The sequence below is a fragment of the Colletotrichum lupini genome, chromosome 2 (genome assembly GCF_023278565.1).
Source record: "Colletotrichum lupini chromosome 2, complete sequence".
NCBI lineage: Eukaryota > Fungi > Ascomycota > Sordariomycetes > Glomerellales > Glomerellaceae > Colletotrichum > Colletotrichum lupini.
The window spans coordinates 7,163,019-7,179,516 of NC_064675.1; the positions used below are offsets into that span (position 1 = coordinate 7,163,019).

Consider the following 16,498-nt stretch of genomic DNA (forward strand, 5'->3'; position numbering starts at 1 on the left):
ATCATGACCGAAATCACAGCAGCCAACGGCGCCGGCCGGACTGTGCCTCACGTCAACGGCAAGGCGACGTATGCCGAGAAGCACAAAATCGCCGACCACTTCATTGGCGGCAACAAGCTGAGCAACGCACCGGCCTCCAAGGTCAAGGACTTTGTTGCCCAGCAAGATGGTCACACCGTCATCACCAACGTGCGTCAAGCCCCAATACCGCCCCAAACGCTTACGAGATCGTCCTGGTGGGTTCATGGGATGCAAAAATGTGCTGACCGAGTGCAAAATAGGTCTTGATCGCCAACAACGGTATTGCTGCCGTCAAGGAGATCCGTTCGGTCAGGAAATGGGCCTACGAGACGTTTGGCGACGAGAAGGCCATCCAGTTCACCGTCATGGCCACCCCTGAGGATTTGGCTGCCAACGCCGATTATATTCGCATGGCTGACCACTATGTCGAGGTGCCTGGCGGTACCAACAACCACAACTACGCCAACGTTGAGCTGATTGTTGATATTGCTGAGCGCATGAACGTCCACGCTGTTTGGGCCGGATGGTGAGTTTCCTCCTACCCCCCGGCGACTGTCGCCTGCTTGCCACGGTGGCTGACCATTTCTTTCTCCAGGGGTCACGCCTCCGAAAACCCCAAGCTTCCCGAGTCCCTCGCTGCCTCCCCCAAGAAGATCGTCTTCATCGGACCCCCGGGCTCCGCCATGCGATCTCTTGGTGACAAGATTTCCTCCACAATTGTTGCACAGCACGCCAAGGTACCTTGTATCCCCTGGTCAGGTACCGGTGTCGACGCCGTCGAGGTCGACAACCAGGGTATCGTCACCGTCGCAGATGACATCTACTCTAAGGGTTGCGTTACATCATGGCAAGAGGGTCTGGAGAAGGCCAAGGCCATTGGCTTCCCCGTCATGATCAAGGCCTCAGAGGGTGGTGGTGGTAAGGGTATCAGAAAGGCCCTTTCCGAGGACGGCTTCGAGCAGTTGTACAAGGCTGCTGCTGGCGAGATTCCCGGTTCTCCCATCTTCATCATGAAGTTGGCAGGCAACGCGAGACATTTGGAGGTGCAGCTGCTTGCTGATCAGTACGGAAACAACATCTCCCTCTTTGGCAGAGACTGTTCCGTCCAGCGTCGTCACCAGAAGATTATTGAGGAGGCTCCCGTCACCATTGCCAAGGACATCACATTCAAGGCCATGGAGGATGCTGCCGTTCGTCTCGGAAGACTCGTCGGTTACGTCTCTGCTGGTACCGTCGAGTACTTGTACTCGCACGCCGACGACAAGTTCTACTTCCTCGAGCTGAACCCCCGTCTTCAGGTCGAGCATCCTACCACCGAAATGGTCAGTGGTGTCAACCTGCCCGCTGCCCAGCTCCAGATTGCCATGGGTATTCCCCTGCACAGAATCCGCGACATTCGTCTTCTGTACGGCGTTGATCCCAGGACATCCACCGAGATCGACTTTGAGTTCAAGCAGGAAGGTAGCGAGAAGACGCAGCGTCGCCCCAGACCCAAGGGTCACACTACTGCTTGCAGAATCACCTCTGAGGACCCCGGTGAAGGGTTCAAGCCCTCCAACGGTGTTATGCACGACCTGAACTTCAGGAGTTCCTCCAACGTTTGGGGTTACTTCTCCGTCAGTACCGCCTCCAGTATTCACTCCTTCTCCGATTCCCAGTTCGGTCATATTTTCGCCTATGGCGAGAACCGTGCTGCTTCCCGTAAGCACATGGTTGTTGCCCTCAAGGAGTTGAGCATTCGTGGTGACTTCCGGACAACGGTTGAGTACCTCATCAAGCTTCTGGAGACCGAGGCTTTCGAGGACAACACCATCACCACCGGCTGGCTCGACGAGCTCATCACCAAGAAGCTGACTGCTGAGCGCCCCGACCCCATGTTGGCTGTCGTCTGCGGTGCCGTTACCAAGGCCCATCTCTTCAGCGAGGAGTGCATGACTGAGTACCGCACCAGCTTGGAGAAGGGTCAGGTTCCTTCCAAGGACATTCTCAAGACCGTTTTCGCCATCGACTTCATCTATGAGGGTTTCCGCTACAAGTTCACCGCCACCCGTGCCAGCGTCGACAGCTACCACCTTTTCATCAACGGCTCCAAGTGCTCTGTCGGTGTCCGTGTCCTCAGTGATGGTGGTTTGCTTATCCTTCTTGATGGTCGATCCCACAGTGTTTACTGGAAGGAGGAAGTCGGTGCCACTCGTCTTTCCGTTGACGGCAAGACCTGCTTGCTCGAGCAGGAGAACGACCCTACCCAGCTCCGCACTCCCTCCCCCGGTAAGCTCGTCAAGTACTTGGTCGAGAACGGCGAGCACGTCAAGGCTGGCCAGCCTTTCGCCGAGGTTGAGGTCATGAAGATGTACATGCCCCTCATCGCTTCCGAGGATGGTCTTGTCCAGCTCATCAAGCAGCCGGGAGCCACTCTCGAGGCTGGTGACATTCTGGGAATATTGGCCCTTGATGACCCCAGCCGCGTCAAGCAGGCTTCGCCTTTCGTCGGTCAGCTCCCCGTCTATGGCGAGCCTGTTGCTGTCGGAACCAAGCCTGCCCAGAGATTCGATCTTCTGCACAACACCCTGAAGAACATTCTGCTCGGCTACGACAACTCCGTCATCATGGCAGCCACCCTGAAGCAGCTGATCGAGGTCCTCCGCACTCCCGAGCTTCCCTTCAGTCAGTGGAACGCCCAGTTCGCTGCGCTGCACAGCCGTATGCCCCAGAAGCTCGACGCCCAGTTCACCCAGATTGTCGACCGTGCCAAGAGCCGTCACGCAGACTTCCCCGCCAAGGCCTTGGCCAAGGCATTCCAGAAGTTCCTCGAGGACAACGTCGCTGCTGGCGATGCTGACATGCTCAAGACCACTCTGGCCCCCTTGACTGATGTCTTGAACGCATACTCCGAGGGAACCAAGGCCCACGAATTGACCGTCATCAAGGACCTCTTGGCTTCGTACATTGAGATCGAGCGCCTGTTCACTGGTTACGGAACCCAGGAGGACAGCGTCATCCTCAAACTGCGTGACCAGAACAAGGATGATATCCGCAAGGTTGTTCAGACTGTTCTTTCTCACAGCCGTGTTGGTGCCAAGAGCTCGCTGATCCTTGCCATCCTCGAGGAGTACCGCCCCAACAAGCCCAACGTCGGAAATGTCGCCAAGTACCTCCGCACTGCCCTGCAGCAGTTGACTGAGCTTCAGTCTTCCCGCACCACCTCCAAGGTGTCTCTCAAGGCTCGTGAGATCATGATCCAATGCTCTCTGCCATCCCTTGAGGAGCGTACCGCCCAGATGGAGCACATTCTCCGCTCTTCCGTCGTGGAGTCTCGTTATGGTGAGGCAGCCTGGGACCACCGTGAGCCCAGCCTGGAGGTTATCAAGGAAGTTGTTGACTCCAAGTACACCGTCTTCGACGTCTTGACCCTCTTCTTCGCTCACGAGGACCCTTGGGTCTCTCTTGCTGCCCTCGAGGTTTACGTTCGTCGTGCCTACCGTGCGTATATCCTCAAGCAGATTGAGTACCACTCTGATGAGACCGATACCCCTCTCTTCTGCACCTGGGACTTTGCTCTCCGCAAGATCGGCCAGAGCGAGTACGGACTGCCTCTTCAGTCCGCCGCACCCTCCTCTCCCGCCACTCCCAGCGGCAGCGGCGGCTCGTTCGACTTCAAGCGCATCCACTCCATCAGCGACATGTCCTACCTCAACCACAAGTGGGACTCTGAGCCCAACCGCAAGGGTGTCATCGTGCCCGTCAAGTACCTCGACGACGCCGAGGACTTGCTCGGCAAGGCTCTTGAGACCTTGACCGTCTCTGAGAAGGCCAGAAAGCGCAGCACCCCCGGTCTCATTCCTGACTTGAGTGGCAAGCGCAAGCCCGCTGCCCCCAAGGTCGACTCTGACGAGCTCTCCGCCGTCATCAACGTTGCTGTCCGCGACGCCGAGAGCAAGAGCGACCAGGAGATCCTTTCTCGCATCGTGCCCATTGTCGAGCAGTTCAAGGAGGAGCTTCTCAACCGCAACGTCCGCCGTATCACCTTCATCTGCGGTCGCAACGACGGTGCCTACCCCGGCTACTACACCTTCCGTGGCCCCGAGTACGTTGAGGATGACAGCATTCGTCACAGTGAGCCCGCTCTCGCTTTCCAGCTTGAGCTCGGAAGACTTGCCAAGTTCCACATCAAGCCCGTCTTCACTGAGAACAAGAACATCCACGTTTACGAGGGTATCGGCAAGGCCGTCGACGGTGACAAGCGTTACTTCACTCGCGCTGTCATTCGTCCCGGCCGTCTCCGTGATGAGATCCCCACTGCCGAATACTTGATCTCTGAGGCCGACCGCGTTATCAACGACATCTTTGACGCTCTTGAGATCATTGGCAACAACAACTCCGATTTGAACCAGGTCTTTATCAACTTCACCCCTGTGTTCCAGCTTCACCCCCAGGAGGTTGAGAGCAGTCTCCAAGGCTTCCTGGACCGCTTCGGAGCCCGCGCTTGGCGTCTTCGTGTCGCCCAGGTTGAGATTCGTATTATCTGCACTGATCCCGACACTGGCGTCCCCTACCCTCTGCGTGTCATCATCACCAACACCTCTGGATACGTTGTTGATGTTGACATCTACGCTGAGCGCAAGTCTGAGAAGGGCGAGTGGGTCTTCAACAGCATTGGCGGTACCAAGGAGAAGGGTCCCATGCACCTGTTGCCTGTCTCGACCCCCTATGCCACCAAGAACCCTCTGCAGCCCAAGCGTTACAAGGCTCACTTGATGGGTACTCAGTACGTCTACGATTTCCCCGAGCTCTTCCGCCAGGCCATCCAGAACAGCTGGACCCAGTCGGTCAAGAAGCATGGCGCACTGGGCGCTCAGCAGCCCAAGTCTGGCGAGTGTGTCTCGTACACTGAGCTCGTCCTGGACGACAAGGACACTCTTCAGGAGGTCAACCGCGAGCCTGGAACCAACACCTGCGGTATGGTTGGTTGGATCTTCAACGCCAAGACCCCCGAGTACCCCAAGGGTCGCAAGTTCATTGTTGTTGCCAACGATATCACTTACATGATCGGTTCTTTTGGCCCTAAGGAGGATAACTTCTTCTACAAGTGCACTGAGCTCGCTCGCAAGCTTGGCATCCCCCGCATCTATCTATCTGCTAACTCTGGTGCCCGTCTCGGTGTCGCCAACGAGCTTATGCCCTACTTCAAGGTCGCGTGGAACGACGCCAACAAGCAGGACAACGGCTTCAAGTACCTCTACCTCGACGACGAGGCCCAGAAGCGCTTCGCCAAGGACGTCATCACCGAGGAGATCTCCGAGGACGGTGAGAAGCGCCACAAGATTGTCACCATTGTCGGTCAGGAGGACGGTCTTGGTGTTGAGTGTCTGAGAGGATCTGGTCTCATCGCTGGTGCGACGAGCAAGGCCTACAACGACATCTTCACCATCACCTTGGTCACTTGCCGTTCCGTCGGTATTGGTGCCTACCTCGTCCGCCTTGGTCAGCGTGCTGTCCAGATCGAGGGCCAGCCCATCATTCTTACTGGTGCCCCTGCCTTGAACAACGTTCTTGGTCGCGAGATCTACACCTCCAACTTGCAGCTTGGTGGCACTCAGATCATGTACCGCAACGGTGTCTCCCACATGACCGGTACTGATGACTTTGATGGTGTTTCCAAGATTGTAGAGTGGATGTCCTTCATCCCCGAGAAGCGTGGCAGCCCCATCCCAGTCAGCCCCAGCACCGACGGCTGGGACCGCGATGTCGTCTACACGCCTCCCCAGAAGCAGGCTTACGATGTCCGCTGGATGATTGGCGGTCACCCCACCGACAACGGTGGCTTCGAGGCTGGTCTTTTTGACAAGGACTCCTTCGTCGAGACTCTCGGCGGCTGGGCCCGTACCGTCGTCGTCGGTCGTGCTCGCCTCGGTGGCATCCCCATGGGTGTCATCGCCGTCGAGGCCCGCTCCGTTGAGAACATTACCCCTGCCGATCCCGCCAACCCCGACTCTATCGAGCAGATCACCAACGAGGCTGGTGGTGTGTGGTACCCCAACTCCGCCTTCAAGACCGCTCAGGCCATCAACGACTTCAACAATGGTGAGCAGCTGCCGTTGATGATCCTCGCCAACTGGAGAGGTTTCTCTGGTGGTCAGCGCGATATGTACAACGAGGTCTTGAAGTACGGTTCCTACATCGTCGACGCCCTCGTCAAGTACGAGCAGCCCATCTTCGTCTACATTCCTCCCTTCGGAGAGCTTCGTGGTGGTTCTTGGGTCGTCGTCGACCCGACTATCAACCCTGAGGCTATGGAGATGTACGCTGATGTTGATGCCCGCGGTGGTGTCCTCGAGCCCGAGGGTATCATTGGTATCAAGTACCGCAAGGACAAGCAGCTCGAGACCATGGCTCGCCTGGACCCCGTCTACGCCTCTCTTAAGAAGCAGATGACTGCCGATCTGCCCAAGGAGCAGGCCGACGAGATCAAGAAGAAGATGACCATCCGCGAGAAGCAGCTCCTGCCTGTCTACTCCCAGGTTGCCATCCAATTCGCCGACCTGCACGACCGTGCTGGTCGCATGAAGGCCAAGGGTGTCATTCGTGACCAACTGGAGTGGGTCAACTCCCGTCGCTACTTCTACTGGCGTCTGCGCCGTCGTCTCAACGAGGAGTACCTCCTCAAGCGCATGTCGGCAACCGTCCTCACTTCCACCCCCGGCAATGACAAGTCCAAGGCTCCCGAGACCCGCAGCCGCAACCTCCAGCTCCTCGAGAGCTGGTCTGGTGTCGTCAACTTCTCCACTGCCGATCGTGAGGTGGCTGAGTGGTACGAGGCCAACCGCAAGTCCGTCACTGACAGAATCGAGACCGTCAAGGCCGACAACCTGGCTGCTGACCTCAGCTCTGTCCTGAGAGCCAACAAGAGCGCCGCCATGCGTGGTGTTCGCGATGTCATCCGCACGATGCCGCCTGAGGAGCGTGACCAACTCCTCAAGTACCTGCGCGATTAAACCAACATATATGGAGTGTGGTCGGCGTAACGTTTATGGGTGGTGTAAGGGTATAATTGGGGTTAGACATGTTTTTCCTGGGATGATTATGACTATGTACGAGCATTATTCCGCATTTGTGTTAAGATAGATTTCAATGTTGGGAAAATACTCCCTTTAATGAACCCCCGTCTACCATGCATGTGATTGTGAAGTTGAGTTGGGTACATTGAGATTGAGCGTTGATGGCGTGAGTGATTCGAGGGTGACCTATCTATCGGCTACAGCGTCGCTGGGTGACTTCTGTTGGGTTGTTTTCCTACACATCACTTGCAGAGGGAGATGCAATCTGATGCTTGAAGTACAAAGCGTGCTGAATCCTGATTCGGCATCTGTAGCCCCATCAGGATGATGTAGTACCTCTTTCTCATTAACGAATTCACACACCCTTAACATACAGACCAGAACGAAACTCCTAACGCCCAGAAAAAACCAAAACCTTTTGATACACCCCGATCTTGATCCCCTCGAACGCTCCCTATACCCTCCTCATCTACACCTAGGTCCGCGCCCGACGCTCTCTCCTTTCCACGGTATCTGAACCGCAAGGTATTCAAGCGCGCCCAGCACCGGGTCTCCTCGTACACCGCAACCCAGCCATGCCTCCAGAGCCTCCTGGATTTCCCCAGCCGCAAGCGAGATTATTATCATTCGTCGCTTGAGGCCCCGCGGGCTGGAGGCTGGAGGCATGGCCACTCCCCAATCAACCGCCTATACCTTGGCGTTGGTCTACATCGCCCGGCGCTTCGTCTGGCGCTCACCGTCCATCGACGACGGCGTATTCGCCGGCGATGTAATCGGCATGCCGCCGGGTGTCGGGGGAGGCCGGCCTGTTAGGCGAGGATCGTAGCTGTTGGAGATCGCGTCGTGCGATCTCTTTTGACCTGTGGCTGGACCGGACCCGGCGATTGTACCTCGTGCTGGGGGCATGCCAGGCATACCTGAAGCCATCTGCGGTCTTGAGGCCATCTGTGTTTGGCTCTGGTCCCAGATATTGCTGTAGAAGGAGAGCTGTGGCGGGATCCGGGGCTGCGGCTGGGGCTGGGAGTGGAGGAACATGTTTCCAGTCGAGGCCCGGGGGAAGGGAGCAACACCAGCCGGAGCTCGGGCGGAGGCAGTACCGGCCATGGGCGAGCTCAGTCCCGCGTATTGTGACGACGCCGCCGTGTTCGCCATGTAGGCCGAGTTCATGTATCCCTGCTGAGCTAGCATGCCATTCGACGCGCGCCTGAATGTGCGTGGCGTCCGTATCTGGTGGACCACCGGGTTGGATAGATAGCCGGCCTGGGGTGGGAAGCCCTGATATGGCATACCGTTGGGTGGCATGCCCTGGGGCAACATGCCCTGGGCCGGCATGCCGCGATATGGCGTCTGCGGGCTCTGAACGAAGTTGGGGAAGCCAGGGGGCATGTTTTGATATGCCAGGTACTGAGATGACATACCCTGCGACCCTGTAGCCTGGGCGGACATCGCGAGAGACATTCCCTGCCCCCCACTGTTGAGCATGTTGTTCCCCACGCCCATCGCCATGGTATTCAGGCCGGGATATGTAGGGACAGGTCTCTGAGAGACCTGAGGAGAGGCCGTATATCCATTCTGAATCGGCATGCCCCCAGCTGGCATCATTGGACGCCGCTGCTGGATATCCGGCCGTCTATGGCCTTCGAACCTCGGCATGTTCATGGCGGGGCGGGGGCCCTGGGATGCCGCTCTGACTGATGCCGCGTGAACGGGGGTGGGGGACGCCGTTGGCGTGGCACCGCCGTGGGGAGTCTGCGCTCGAAGCGCTCTCAGGGTCGCTTGGTTTGGCCCGCTCAAAGTAGGTCTCATGTGCTGCGGAACCGTTCGGTAGCTGGTGGGCATCTTGTTGCCCATTGCCATGGTATTCTGGGCGGGATATGTTGAAGCAGGCTTCTGAGAGACCTCCGGGGCGGGTCTTAATTGCTGCTGCTGCTGCTGCTGCTGCTGAGGTGGCGCTTGTGCAGTTGGGATGACGGAAGTTGATTGTTCGCTCTTTGTATTAGCGGTGAATGAAGTAGGTTTTCCTTCGACGAGATTCTCAGGGGTAGGTTGAGAGAGAGGGGGGCTTGGGAGGTGAACTGTTGTTGGGAGACAGATGGAATGATGATTCTCAATGAGTCTCATGTCAGGAGTCGGGGGACATGAAGGGCCGCCGAACAAGCTCTCCAGGTCATCGGTTGTTGATTCCTCTACCTCCAGCTCGGGGACGTCGACCTCGGGCTTGGGGATGCTGGCAGTCATGTTCTTGTCGATGTGCTGGGCTTCTTCGGGACCGGTTGGGATTGGATGAGATCCAAGCTCTCCAATAGACACTGGTCCGATTTGCTGTAGCACTTCAAGGCCTTCATTATCGTCGTTGATGTCGTCTGAGATGACCACGATACTAGCGTGGTCTTCACTTCCAGACTCGACTGAATTGGCCTTATTCATCAAGGCCATACTCGCCTTCTCAGCCTCCTCCTCCTTCTTCATCCATTTACCAAGAGTCAACGAGATCTGTAGGTCCATGTACTTTCCTCTTTCGCGGATGCCACGAGACATTTCGAGATCCCAAATCTCGCACGTGGGATTGGAGCATTTGTAGACGCCACCCTCAGTCTTGCGACGCTCTGTGTTGGCGAGCAGGCAATTTGAGAGGCCAGGGCACAGTTCGCCGGTCTGGACGTATTTGGTGCAGTGACGGACCGTGTCTCTGGGCCAGTCGCATTTGCAAATAACTTGGCCGGAAACGCACATTTTGGCGGTTGTAATGGTTATTGGTGCGTGGTGGGTGTGGTGATTCGACTACCTTACTGTCGATTGCTCAAGGATCGATCAGTTGACTTGTAGTATCGTACCTATTGCCTAGAGGTTGATTATAGACAGAATTGAATCGGGCCCGCCGTCGTGAATGATTATGGGTGAAGTTTAGGTGTAAGTGATTCACAAGAATAGGTCCTGTGGTATGAGAATGGGTAGAGGGCAAGGCAGTAGAACTGTAATTAGAAGAAGAGAATAAGTTGGTTGTAAGAAGGAAGGGAAGCAGAGATCTGGGACAGAAGAGAAGGAAAAAGCTGGGAAGAAGAAGGTGAATCTCAGAGTACCGGAGATAGACTGGCTAAGGTGGGAAGCCATGGAGTTGACCTTACGGCCTCAGAAGAAAAAGGGCGGCTGCTTCAAGTGGGGCACCCATCTCCGATGGCGATGGTGAATGACTTGCTATATAAGGTACCGTGCGATGAGTGAATGAAGGGGTACCGGAGATAGGTCCTGGTGGTGAATGAAGGATAGGTAGCCCTCAAGGTACCTGGAGTAAGTTCAGATGAGTTCAACCTGCTTGAGCAATTTGACGCAAGCTACCTCTATGATGTTTCTCCGATGCTCATATTGAATGTTGAAAGAGGACGAGCCAGCCAACTGCCTACCTCTTCGAACTTTCTCCCGTGTTCACGTCAACTCGGGCCCGGTGATAAATATACCTGTGAATCTAGTCTCTGGACCTTGGGAACTGGACTTCTCGGAGATGGAAATGTGGGTGTCCTCGTTTTGAGGGAAGTCTGATTTGGGGCTTACATCGAGGAGCTGGGGCCATTCTTCGGCGATAGAGAAACGTGGTGGACTGCGGTATTACTTAGTGTGTGATAGACACTATCTGAGCAGTAATTCATATAAACGTAGAGTCAGAAGCTGGTTGGGAAAGATCACACTGAGAGTATTCCGCTTCGCCATGAGAGCTATGAAATCAGAGATGCTTCGAAACGACGTTGAGGGCGAAAAAAGCAAGTTGAGAGTAAGAAAATTGTTATAGACATAACGTAAATAGTCTGTTGAGACAGTGGGGGTATTCACTGATACCATGTATAGATACCGTGTATACGATATCGAGAACCGCCCGAGCAGCCAGCAAAGGCAGAATATAAAAACAAATAACGTTGTAGCAACGAATAATTAACCATGAATACTGTTATGAAGTCCGCCACTGCTTTGTTAATCAGACCTTACCTTGATCTCAGAGGGTCGATGTGTAGGAGACAGTGAAGCTCGCCCATATCATACAAAGCAATTGTCTCGTTGCAAACAAACCTATGACAATCCCAACTAGGAAACTGGCAAACGGATCCGTCAATGGGGTCCACGCCTTTCTTCTAAAGTGACTGGGCCAGTGTTATGATCTCTTGTGCCGTCTCTTCAGACTTTTCGATGTTGACCCAGTGACCCGCCCCAGGAATTATGACCGACCCCATCCAGCAGTCGGACCGAACGCTCTCGCCGTTCTCCATGGCTTCAAGAGCGCCAGGAACCTGGTACGTTCCCCAATCATGTGTCCCAGAGACGTACTTTGTCGGGATCGCCAGCTTTGTTCCCGCAAAACAGAGGAGGTCTGCAGACAAGGCCGGGTCGATGAGGACTTTGTACCACAACAAAGAAAGTCGGAACGTGTTTCGGGAGTATTCGTCAACATAGACCTGAAGTTCTGCATCGGTGAGCCATGATGTTTCGCTGAGTTTGGCTCGCACTTCGGCCGACTCTTGGGCCATGTCCAGCTCAATGTTTCCGCGCATCGATAGATCCGCTCTCATTACGTAGTAATGCGGCATGACTGAGATCTCTTGTGCTGTCCATGCTTCGAGGGGCCGAGGATTATTCAAACTGTAATCTGCAGACTTTAGATGGAAGTATCCCCGGAGGAACTCGTGCATCGGCTGGCCTGTGGGATGAGTCCATTCGTCGACTGCTCCTGATGAGGCATTGTAGTACTTGTAGTGCTTTCTTGGCGGGTCAAGCTTCAAGAGAGAGGATTGAATGTCATTGTCATTCTTGATCGTCTTCCCGCCATCCTCCCGTTTGGATTCAAACAAAGAAGCTAGTTGCGGTGCAGGTCCAGTTCCCAAGGGCAGCTGAGGAGATCCCTTGAACGGATGCGCCATCAAAACCAAGGACTTGATCATATCTGGCCGCGTGATGGCGCACATTGAAGCCACGAATGCCCCGAGATCGTGCCCGACGAGAGTGTGAATGCTCTCGTAACCGAGTGCATGGACTAGTGTGACCACATCCCGCAGAGCGGTCAGCGGACGGATTGTCTCTTCGCTGATCGGACTCAGATTGGCGTTGTGCGTTCGGCCAAAGCCTCTCATATCAGGAGCGACTGCATAGTACCCCGCCGCGGCGAGTTTTGGCATGACAGCAGACCAGTCGAATGACAGGTTTGGAAAGCCGTGGAGAAGTAGTATTAGAGGCGGGGGGTCTTTAGAAGGATTATTTTTTGGGAAAGACTCGAGAATGTGGAACTTTAGCCCTATGGGCGAAGTGTCAACATAGCGAGAGGTGACGCCGGGGGGGAGATCCCACGGAGGCAATTGTGCTAGGTCCATTATCCCCAAGCAATTCGTCGACCGGCGTGAGTCAGTTTTTACGTAAAGGAGGAGCTACCAGTTAAAAAAGTTCAAAAGGCTCTGTTGTACGAACAGTCTTGCAAAGGGCAAGGGACTGAAGAGGCTTTTCAACGTTCGTTGATCTTGTTAAAGCAGTTGTTCGCGTGCCTCGGCTATTGAGGGGCTTTGGAGAACTACGTCACGGGAAATCAGCCATAGCTTATGCGGAGGAATCAAGCAGCCGATTACTCCTCAGGCGGCGCATCAACGGCGACTTTCCATCTGTCTGAATTACTCAGCTCTGACAAACTTATGCTTACTGCCATTCGGGTCATGAGGTTTAGGAACCGGAGTTACTCTGCTATTCTACCGTGAATCTGCTGAAATGAACCTCGGCACCGACGGTTCCATCTTTCACAGCGTGCGCAAAGACACCAAAGATCGGCCCTGTCATCTCTCTCTCAACCAAGTCGGCAACTTGCGCCCTTCCCACTGGATTCCAATCTTCCGAGTCGTTCTCGCGATACAAAAATGTATACTCCTGCGCATTTGCTTCCACGCGCATTCCAAGCACTGTTGTGGATGTATTGACCGGGATAGAAGTTGATTGAGTTTTGTCTTCTGATGTTGTCGTCACGTTGAACACCACTTCCGAAGACTGAAAGTGAAATGTAAGAGAAACGTGGCGCGGCGCATCCTTATACATGGCTAGTCCGGCCTCCACGGGCTCCCTTCTGAACGCATTGGAGATATCCAGACTTACTGAAGCAGATGCATCAATGGATCTTTGTCTCTTGCCAATAAACGTGCTAGTACCGGTAGGAATCGATAGGTTGCTAGCACTGCACCGGAGTACCAAATCTGTCTCGCCGCTGATTTGATACATCTCGCATTCGGGGTCGCGGATGTACACGAGATCAAGGTTTGCCGGAGTCTTGTGAATCAATGATGCGTTACCACCAACAGGGCCAGAAAGAACACGCTCAAACTCCATTGTGGGTTGTTGAATCGTTGGCCATCCGTCTTCCGGCCAATCGACTGCGGTCAGGAAAGTCTCCCGGCCAAGCGGTGGACGATCGTTTTCATTTCGTACACCAAGAACTGCTGCCCACCAAGCGCCACTCTGGTCCTGGAAGAGTTCAGCATGGCCGATGTTCTGGATGTACTCGTCTGTTTTCCCATCGGCGGTCATGATAGGATTTGCATCGCAGGATTCGTAGGGGCCCCAAATATCCTTTGAGCGCCCAATACTCAACAGGTGATGCTCAAAGGTGCCACCCTCAGCGACAAGGAGATAATAGTAGCCTCCTCGCTTGTATATATGAGGGCCCTCGGTATCGTAGCGCGCGAAGCCGCCCCATATCTCTTGGGCTTCAGTCAGAGCCTTGCCTGTTGCAATATCCATCTCGAATTGCTTGATCGTGCAGCTGGGCTGTTTGAGACGGTCTATCATCCAGCATCCCTGTACATAGACACGGCCGTCGTCGTCAAAATACAGACTCGGGTCGATACTATGGAAAGAAAAATGAATTGGATCGGTCCAATTGCCTGACCAGATATCGGTAGTGGTGATGTAGAAGTTGCCTAAGGAGAAGGTATCTTTATCGTGCGTTATTGGATTGGAAGTCTAATTCGACCGCGGCATACAGCCGACTGCGCAGGGGCCAATTAGGGGCCCTATTTACGATTATCGTAGCTAGCCTAACCTACGGTTAGAACCTCTTTTTTATACTTACTACGTAAATATTTATATAGTTTAATTAATCTCTTCGTTAACTACGGTTCGAACTAACTACCTTATAATAGGGATATTAATACTAATTAGTAATTAAATTCTATTATTATAGATCGGTAAGGTATCTCGTTACGTAAAAAAGACGACCTTTTAATATTATACGGGATAAGAGATTTATACTAATTAACCTTATAGAAATAAATAAAAAAAAGAGGCAATTCTTAAATATTATACGGAATTAAGTAATCGTAGCCCTTTATTACCTACGAGAGGTTAACGTTTATTATATTAAACTACGTTAATGAATAAAACCGCTTAAGTAACTAGCTTTTTACCGTCGCTCTAAGTAGCTTTTTTATTAAACGACTTTTCTATAGCCGGCCCGCGATTAGAAATTAACTAGTTAAATTAGTAAAAGGAAATACTTACGTAATAACTACCTACTTAATTAATTAGCGTAACGAACGAGCTTAATAATATAGTATAAAAAAGTACTACGTAATTAAAAAAAGGGATCTCTAAACGTAAATATTCTTATTTAGTAATAAAAGTGATTTTATAAGAATTATTAAGCTAAGAGATCTATAGTATATAAAAAAGTTTATTATTATAAAGATCTTACGGGTACGACCTTAAGCCCGTAATCTAAACGACCTCCTTATAACTCCCTTAACTACCCCCCGGGTATTATTTAAGAATAAAGTATAGGGGACGGTTTAATAAGGGAAGAGGGGATTTAGAGGTCTTAATAATATTAAGTTAAGAGTATTATAGATCTCAGAAATTAACTTAAGAAAAAAGCGGCTATTTTAAAGTAGTCCTATAACCTCTTATTAAAGTTATTATTAGTTTAAAAAAAGGCTAAAAGGACGAGGATTTAAAAGAAAAAGAAAAAGAATCCTTTAAAGGGCTACTAAAGGGCTTCTTTTTATATTAGCTCTTAGTACGAGATTACTAATTTCAAAAAATTAACTAAATAATAAAAAGGATTATTAGTAAGCGATAATTACTTAACTATAATTAAGCTATAAAAAAGACTATTTAAAAAATATAAAATAGGGTACTAAGAGGCCGTAAAAGATAAAATCTCTAAGGTATTTAACTTTATTATATATAAGTAATAAGTAGGTATTTTTAATAAGTTTTTAAAATCTATAATTTTATAAAAAAGAGGGCTTAATTTCGTTAACTATACTTAACGGCTTATATAGTTCTTAATAACTTATATAGCTCTTTTATAAGCCGCTCGGCGTCTACTTTTAACTATTCTTATAAAATACTACCCTAGAGGAGGTAAGTTAGGGAAGGAAGCTATTTAGAGATTATAAAGAGCACAAGGCTTAGGAAGCTAAAAGTATATAGGATAGCAGAAATTAATAACTAATAAAGATCCTAAGACTAATTACTATATTTTTTTATAATAATATAAACGTCTATTACTATTATTATAAAAAAGAACTATTATAACCTACCTTTTTATATTAAATAAAAAGGAGGATCTTAGTAAGTATAATAGCTAGCGATTTAGAAAGGTAGTAGTAATTATTAAAAATAATAAAAACGAGAGTAGTAATAAGATAGCGAGAAGAAGTAGGAATCTCTTAGACCTTAATAAATTCGTTAAGTAATAAAAGTATAGATTTATTATAATTAGCGTGCGGATTAAATATATCCTAATTAAAATTAAATATACTAGCGACTATTAATATAGGTATAAGCTAGAGTACGACCCTTAGTAAGTTAGGGTAAAGAAGAAGAGGACAAAACCCGATCCTAAATAGAATCCTAATCTTTTATAAGTAGGTAAATATTAACCCGGATTATTAGGGGACGTGGATATATAGAATTGCGGATTAGTTTAATAATAAGTAAATTAATATAATATTAATCTATTTAACTAAGGTTTATAAGAAAAAGGGGCTATAGGGGTAACCCCTATTTTATTAGATTATAAATAACCTTAGTTACTAGCTAGATAAATAGTTCGCGAGCGTAAGCTTAGGAATCGTAAAAGTAATTAATAAATTCCTCTATAGGTAAGGGGTATTATTAGCGTAATTATAATTACGAGAGCTATATAAAATACTAATAGCGATAATTATAGAGGAGGAATTCGTACTATAGAACTAGGTATAGGTTAATAGAGCGTATAATTATTTTAATGAATTTAAAAAAAGGGTAAACGACTTAGATTTCCTCCCTATAATTACGAATAAAAATCTATCGTCGTAAAAGGATATACTAGGGTAAAATATAGTACTAAAAGTACGATAATTAATAATTCTGCCTATTTCGATTTATAACTCGTTACTATTACTAATACGAAATTTAGTACC

General features: G+C 50.9%; 3 protein-coding genes across 3 annotated transcripts; 1 reads left to right on the forward strand and 2 right to left on the reverse strand.

The window, feature by feature from the left end:
- Positions 1–3: 3 nt before the first annotated feature.
- Positions 4–7,013, forward strand: CLUP02_04497 (acetyl-CoA carboxylase; the record flags this gene model as incomplete). The annotated part of the gene is made up of 3 exons (XM_049283509.1): positions 4–189; positions 282–547; positions 617–7,013. 3 exons carry the CDS (start codon positions 4–6, stop codon positions 7,011–7,013), a joined length of 6,849 nt encoding a protein of 2,282 aa, XP_049140652.1.
- A 768-nt stretch (positions 7,014–7,781) lies between these two features.
- CLUP02_04498 (uncharacterized protein) lies at positions 7,782–9,809 on the reverse strand (the record flags this gene model as incomplete). The annotated part of the gene is made up of 1 exon (XM_049283510.1): positions 7,782–9,809. The coding sequence occupies one exon, from the start codon at positions 9,807–9,809 to the stop codon at positions 7,782–7,784; it is 2,028 nt and encodes a 675-aa protein (XP_049140653.1).
- Positions 9,810–11,197: 1,388 nt separating this feature from the next.
- On the reverse strand, positions 11,198–13,832 carry CLUP02_04499 (uncharacterized protein; the record flags this gene model as incomplete). The annotated part of the gene is made up of 2 exons (XM_049283511.1): positions 11,198–12,481; positions 12,819–13,832. The coding sequence occupies 2 exons, from the start codon at positions 13,830–13,832 to the stop codon at positions 11,198–11,200; spliced, it is 2,298 nt and encodes a 765-aa protein (XP_049140654.1).
- Between the last annotated feature and the right edge of the window lie 2,666 nt (positions 13,833–16,498).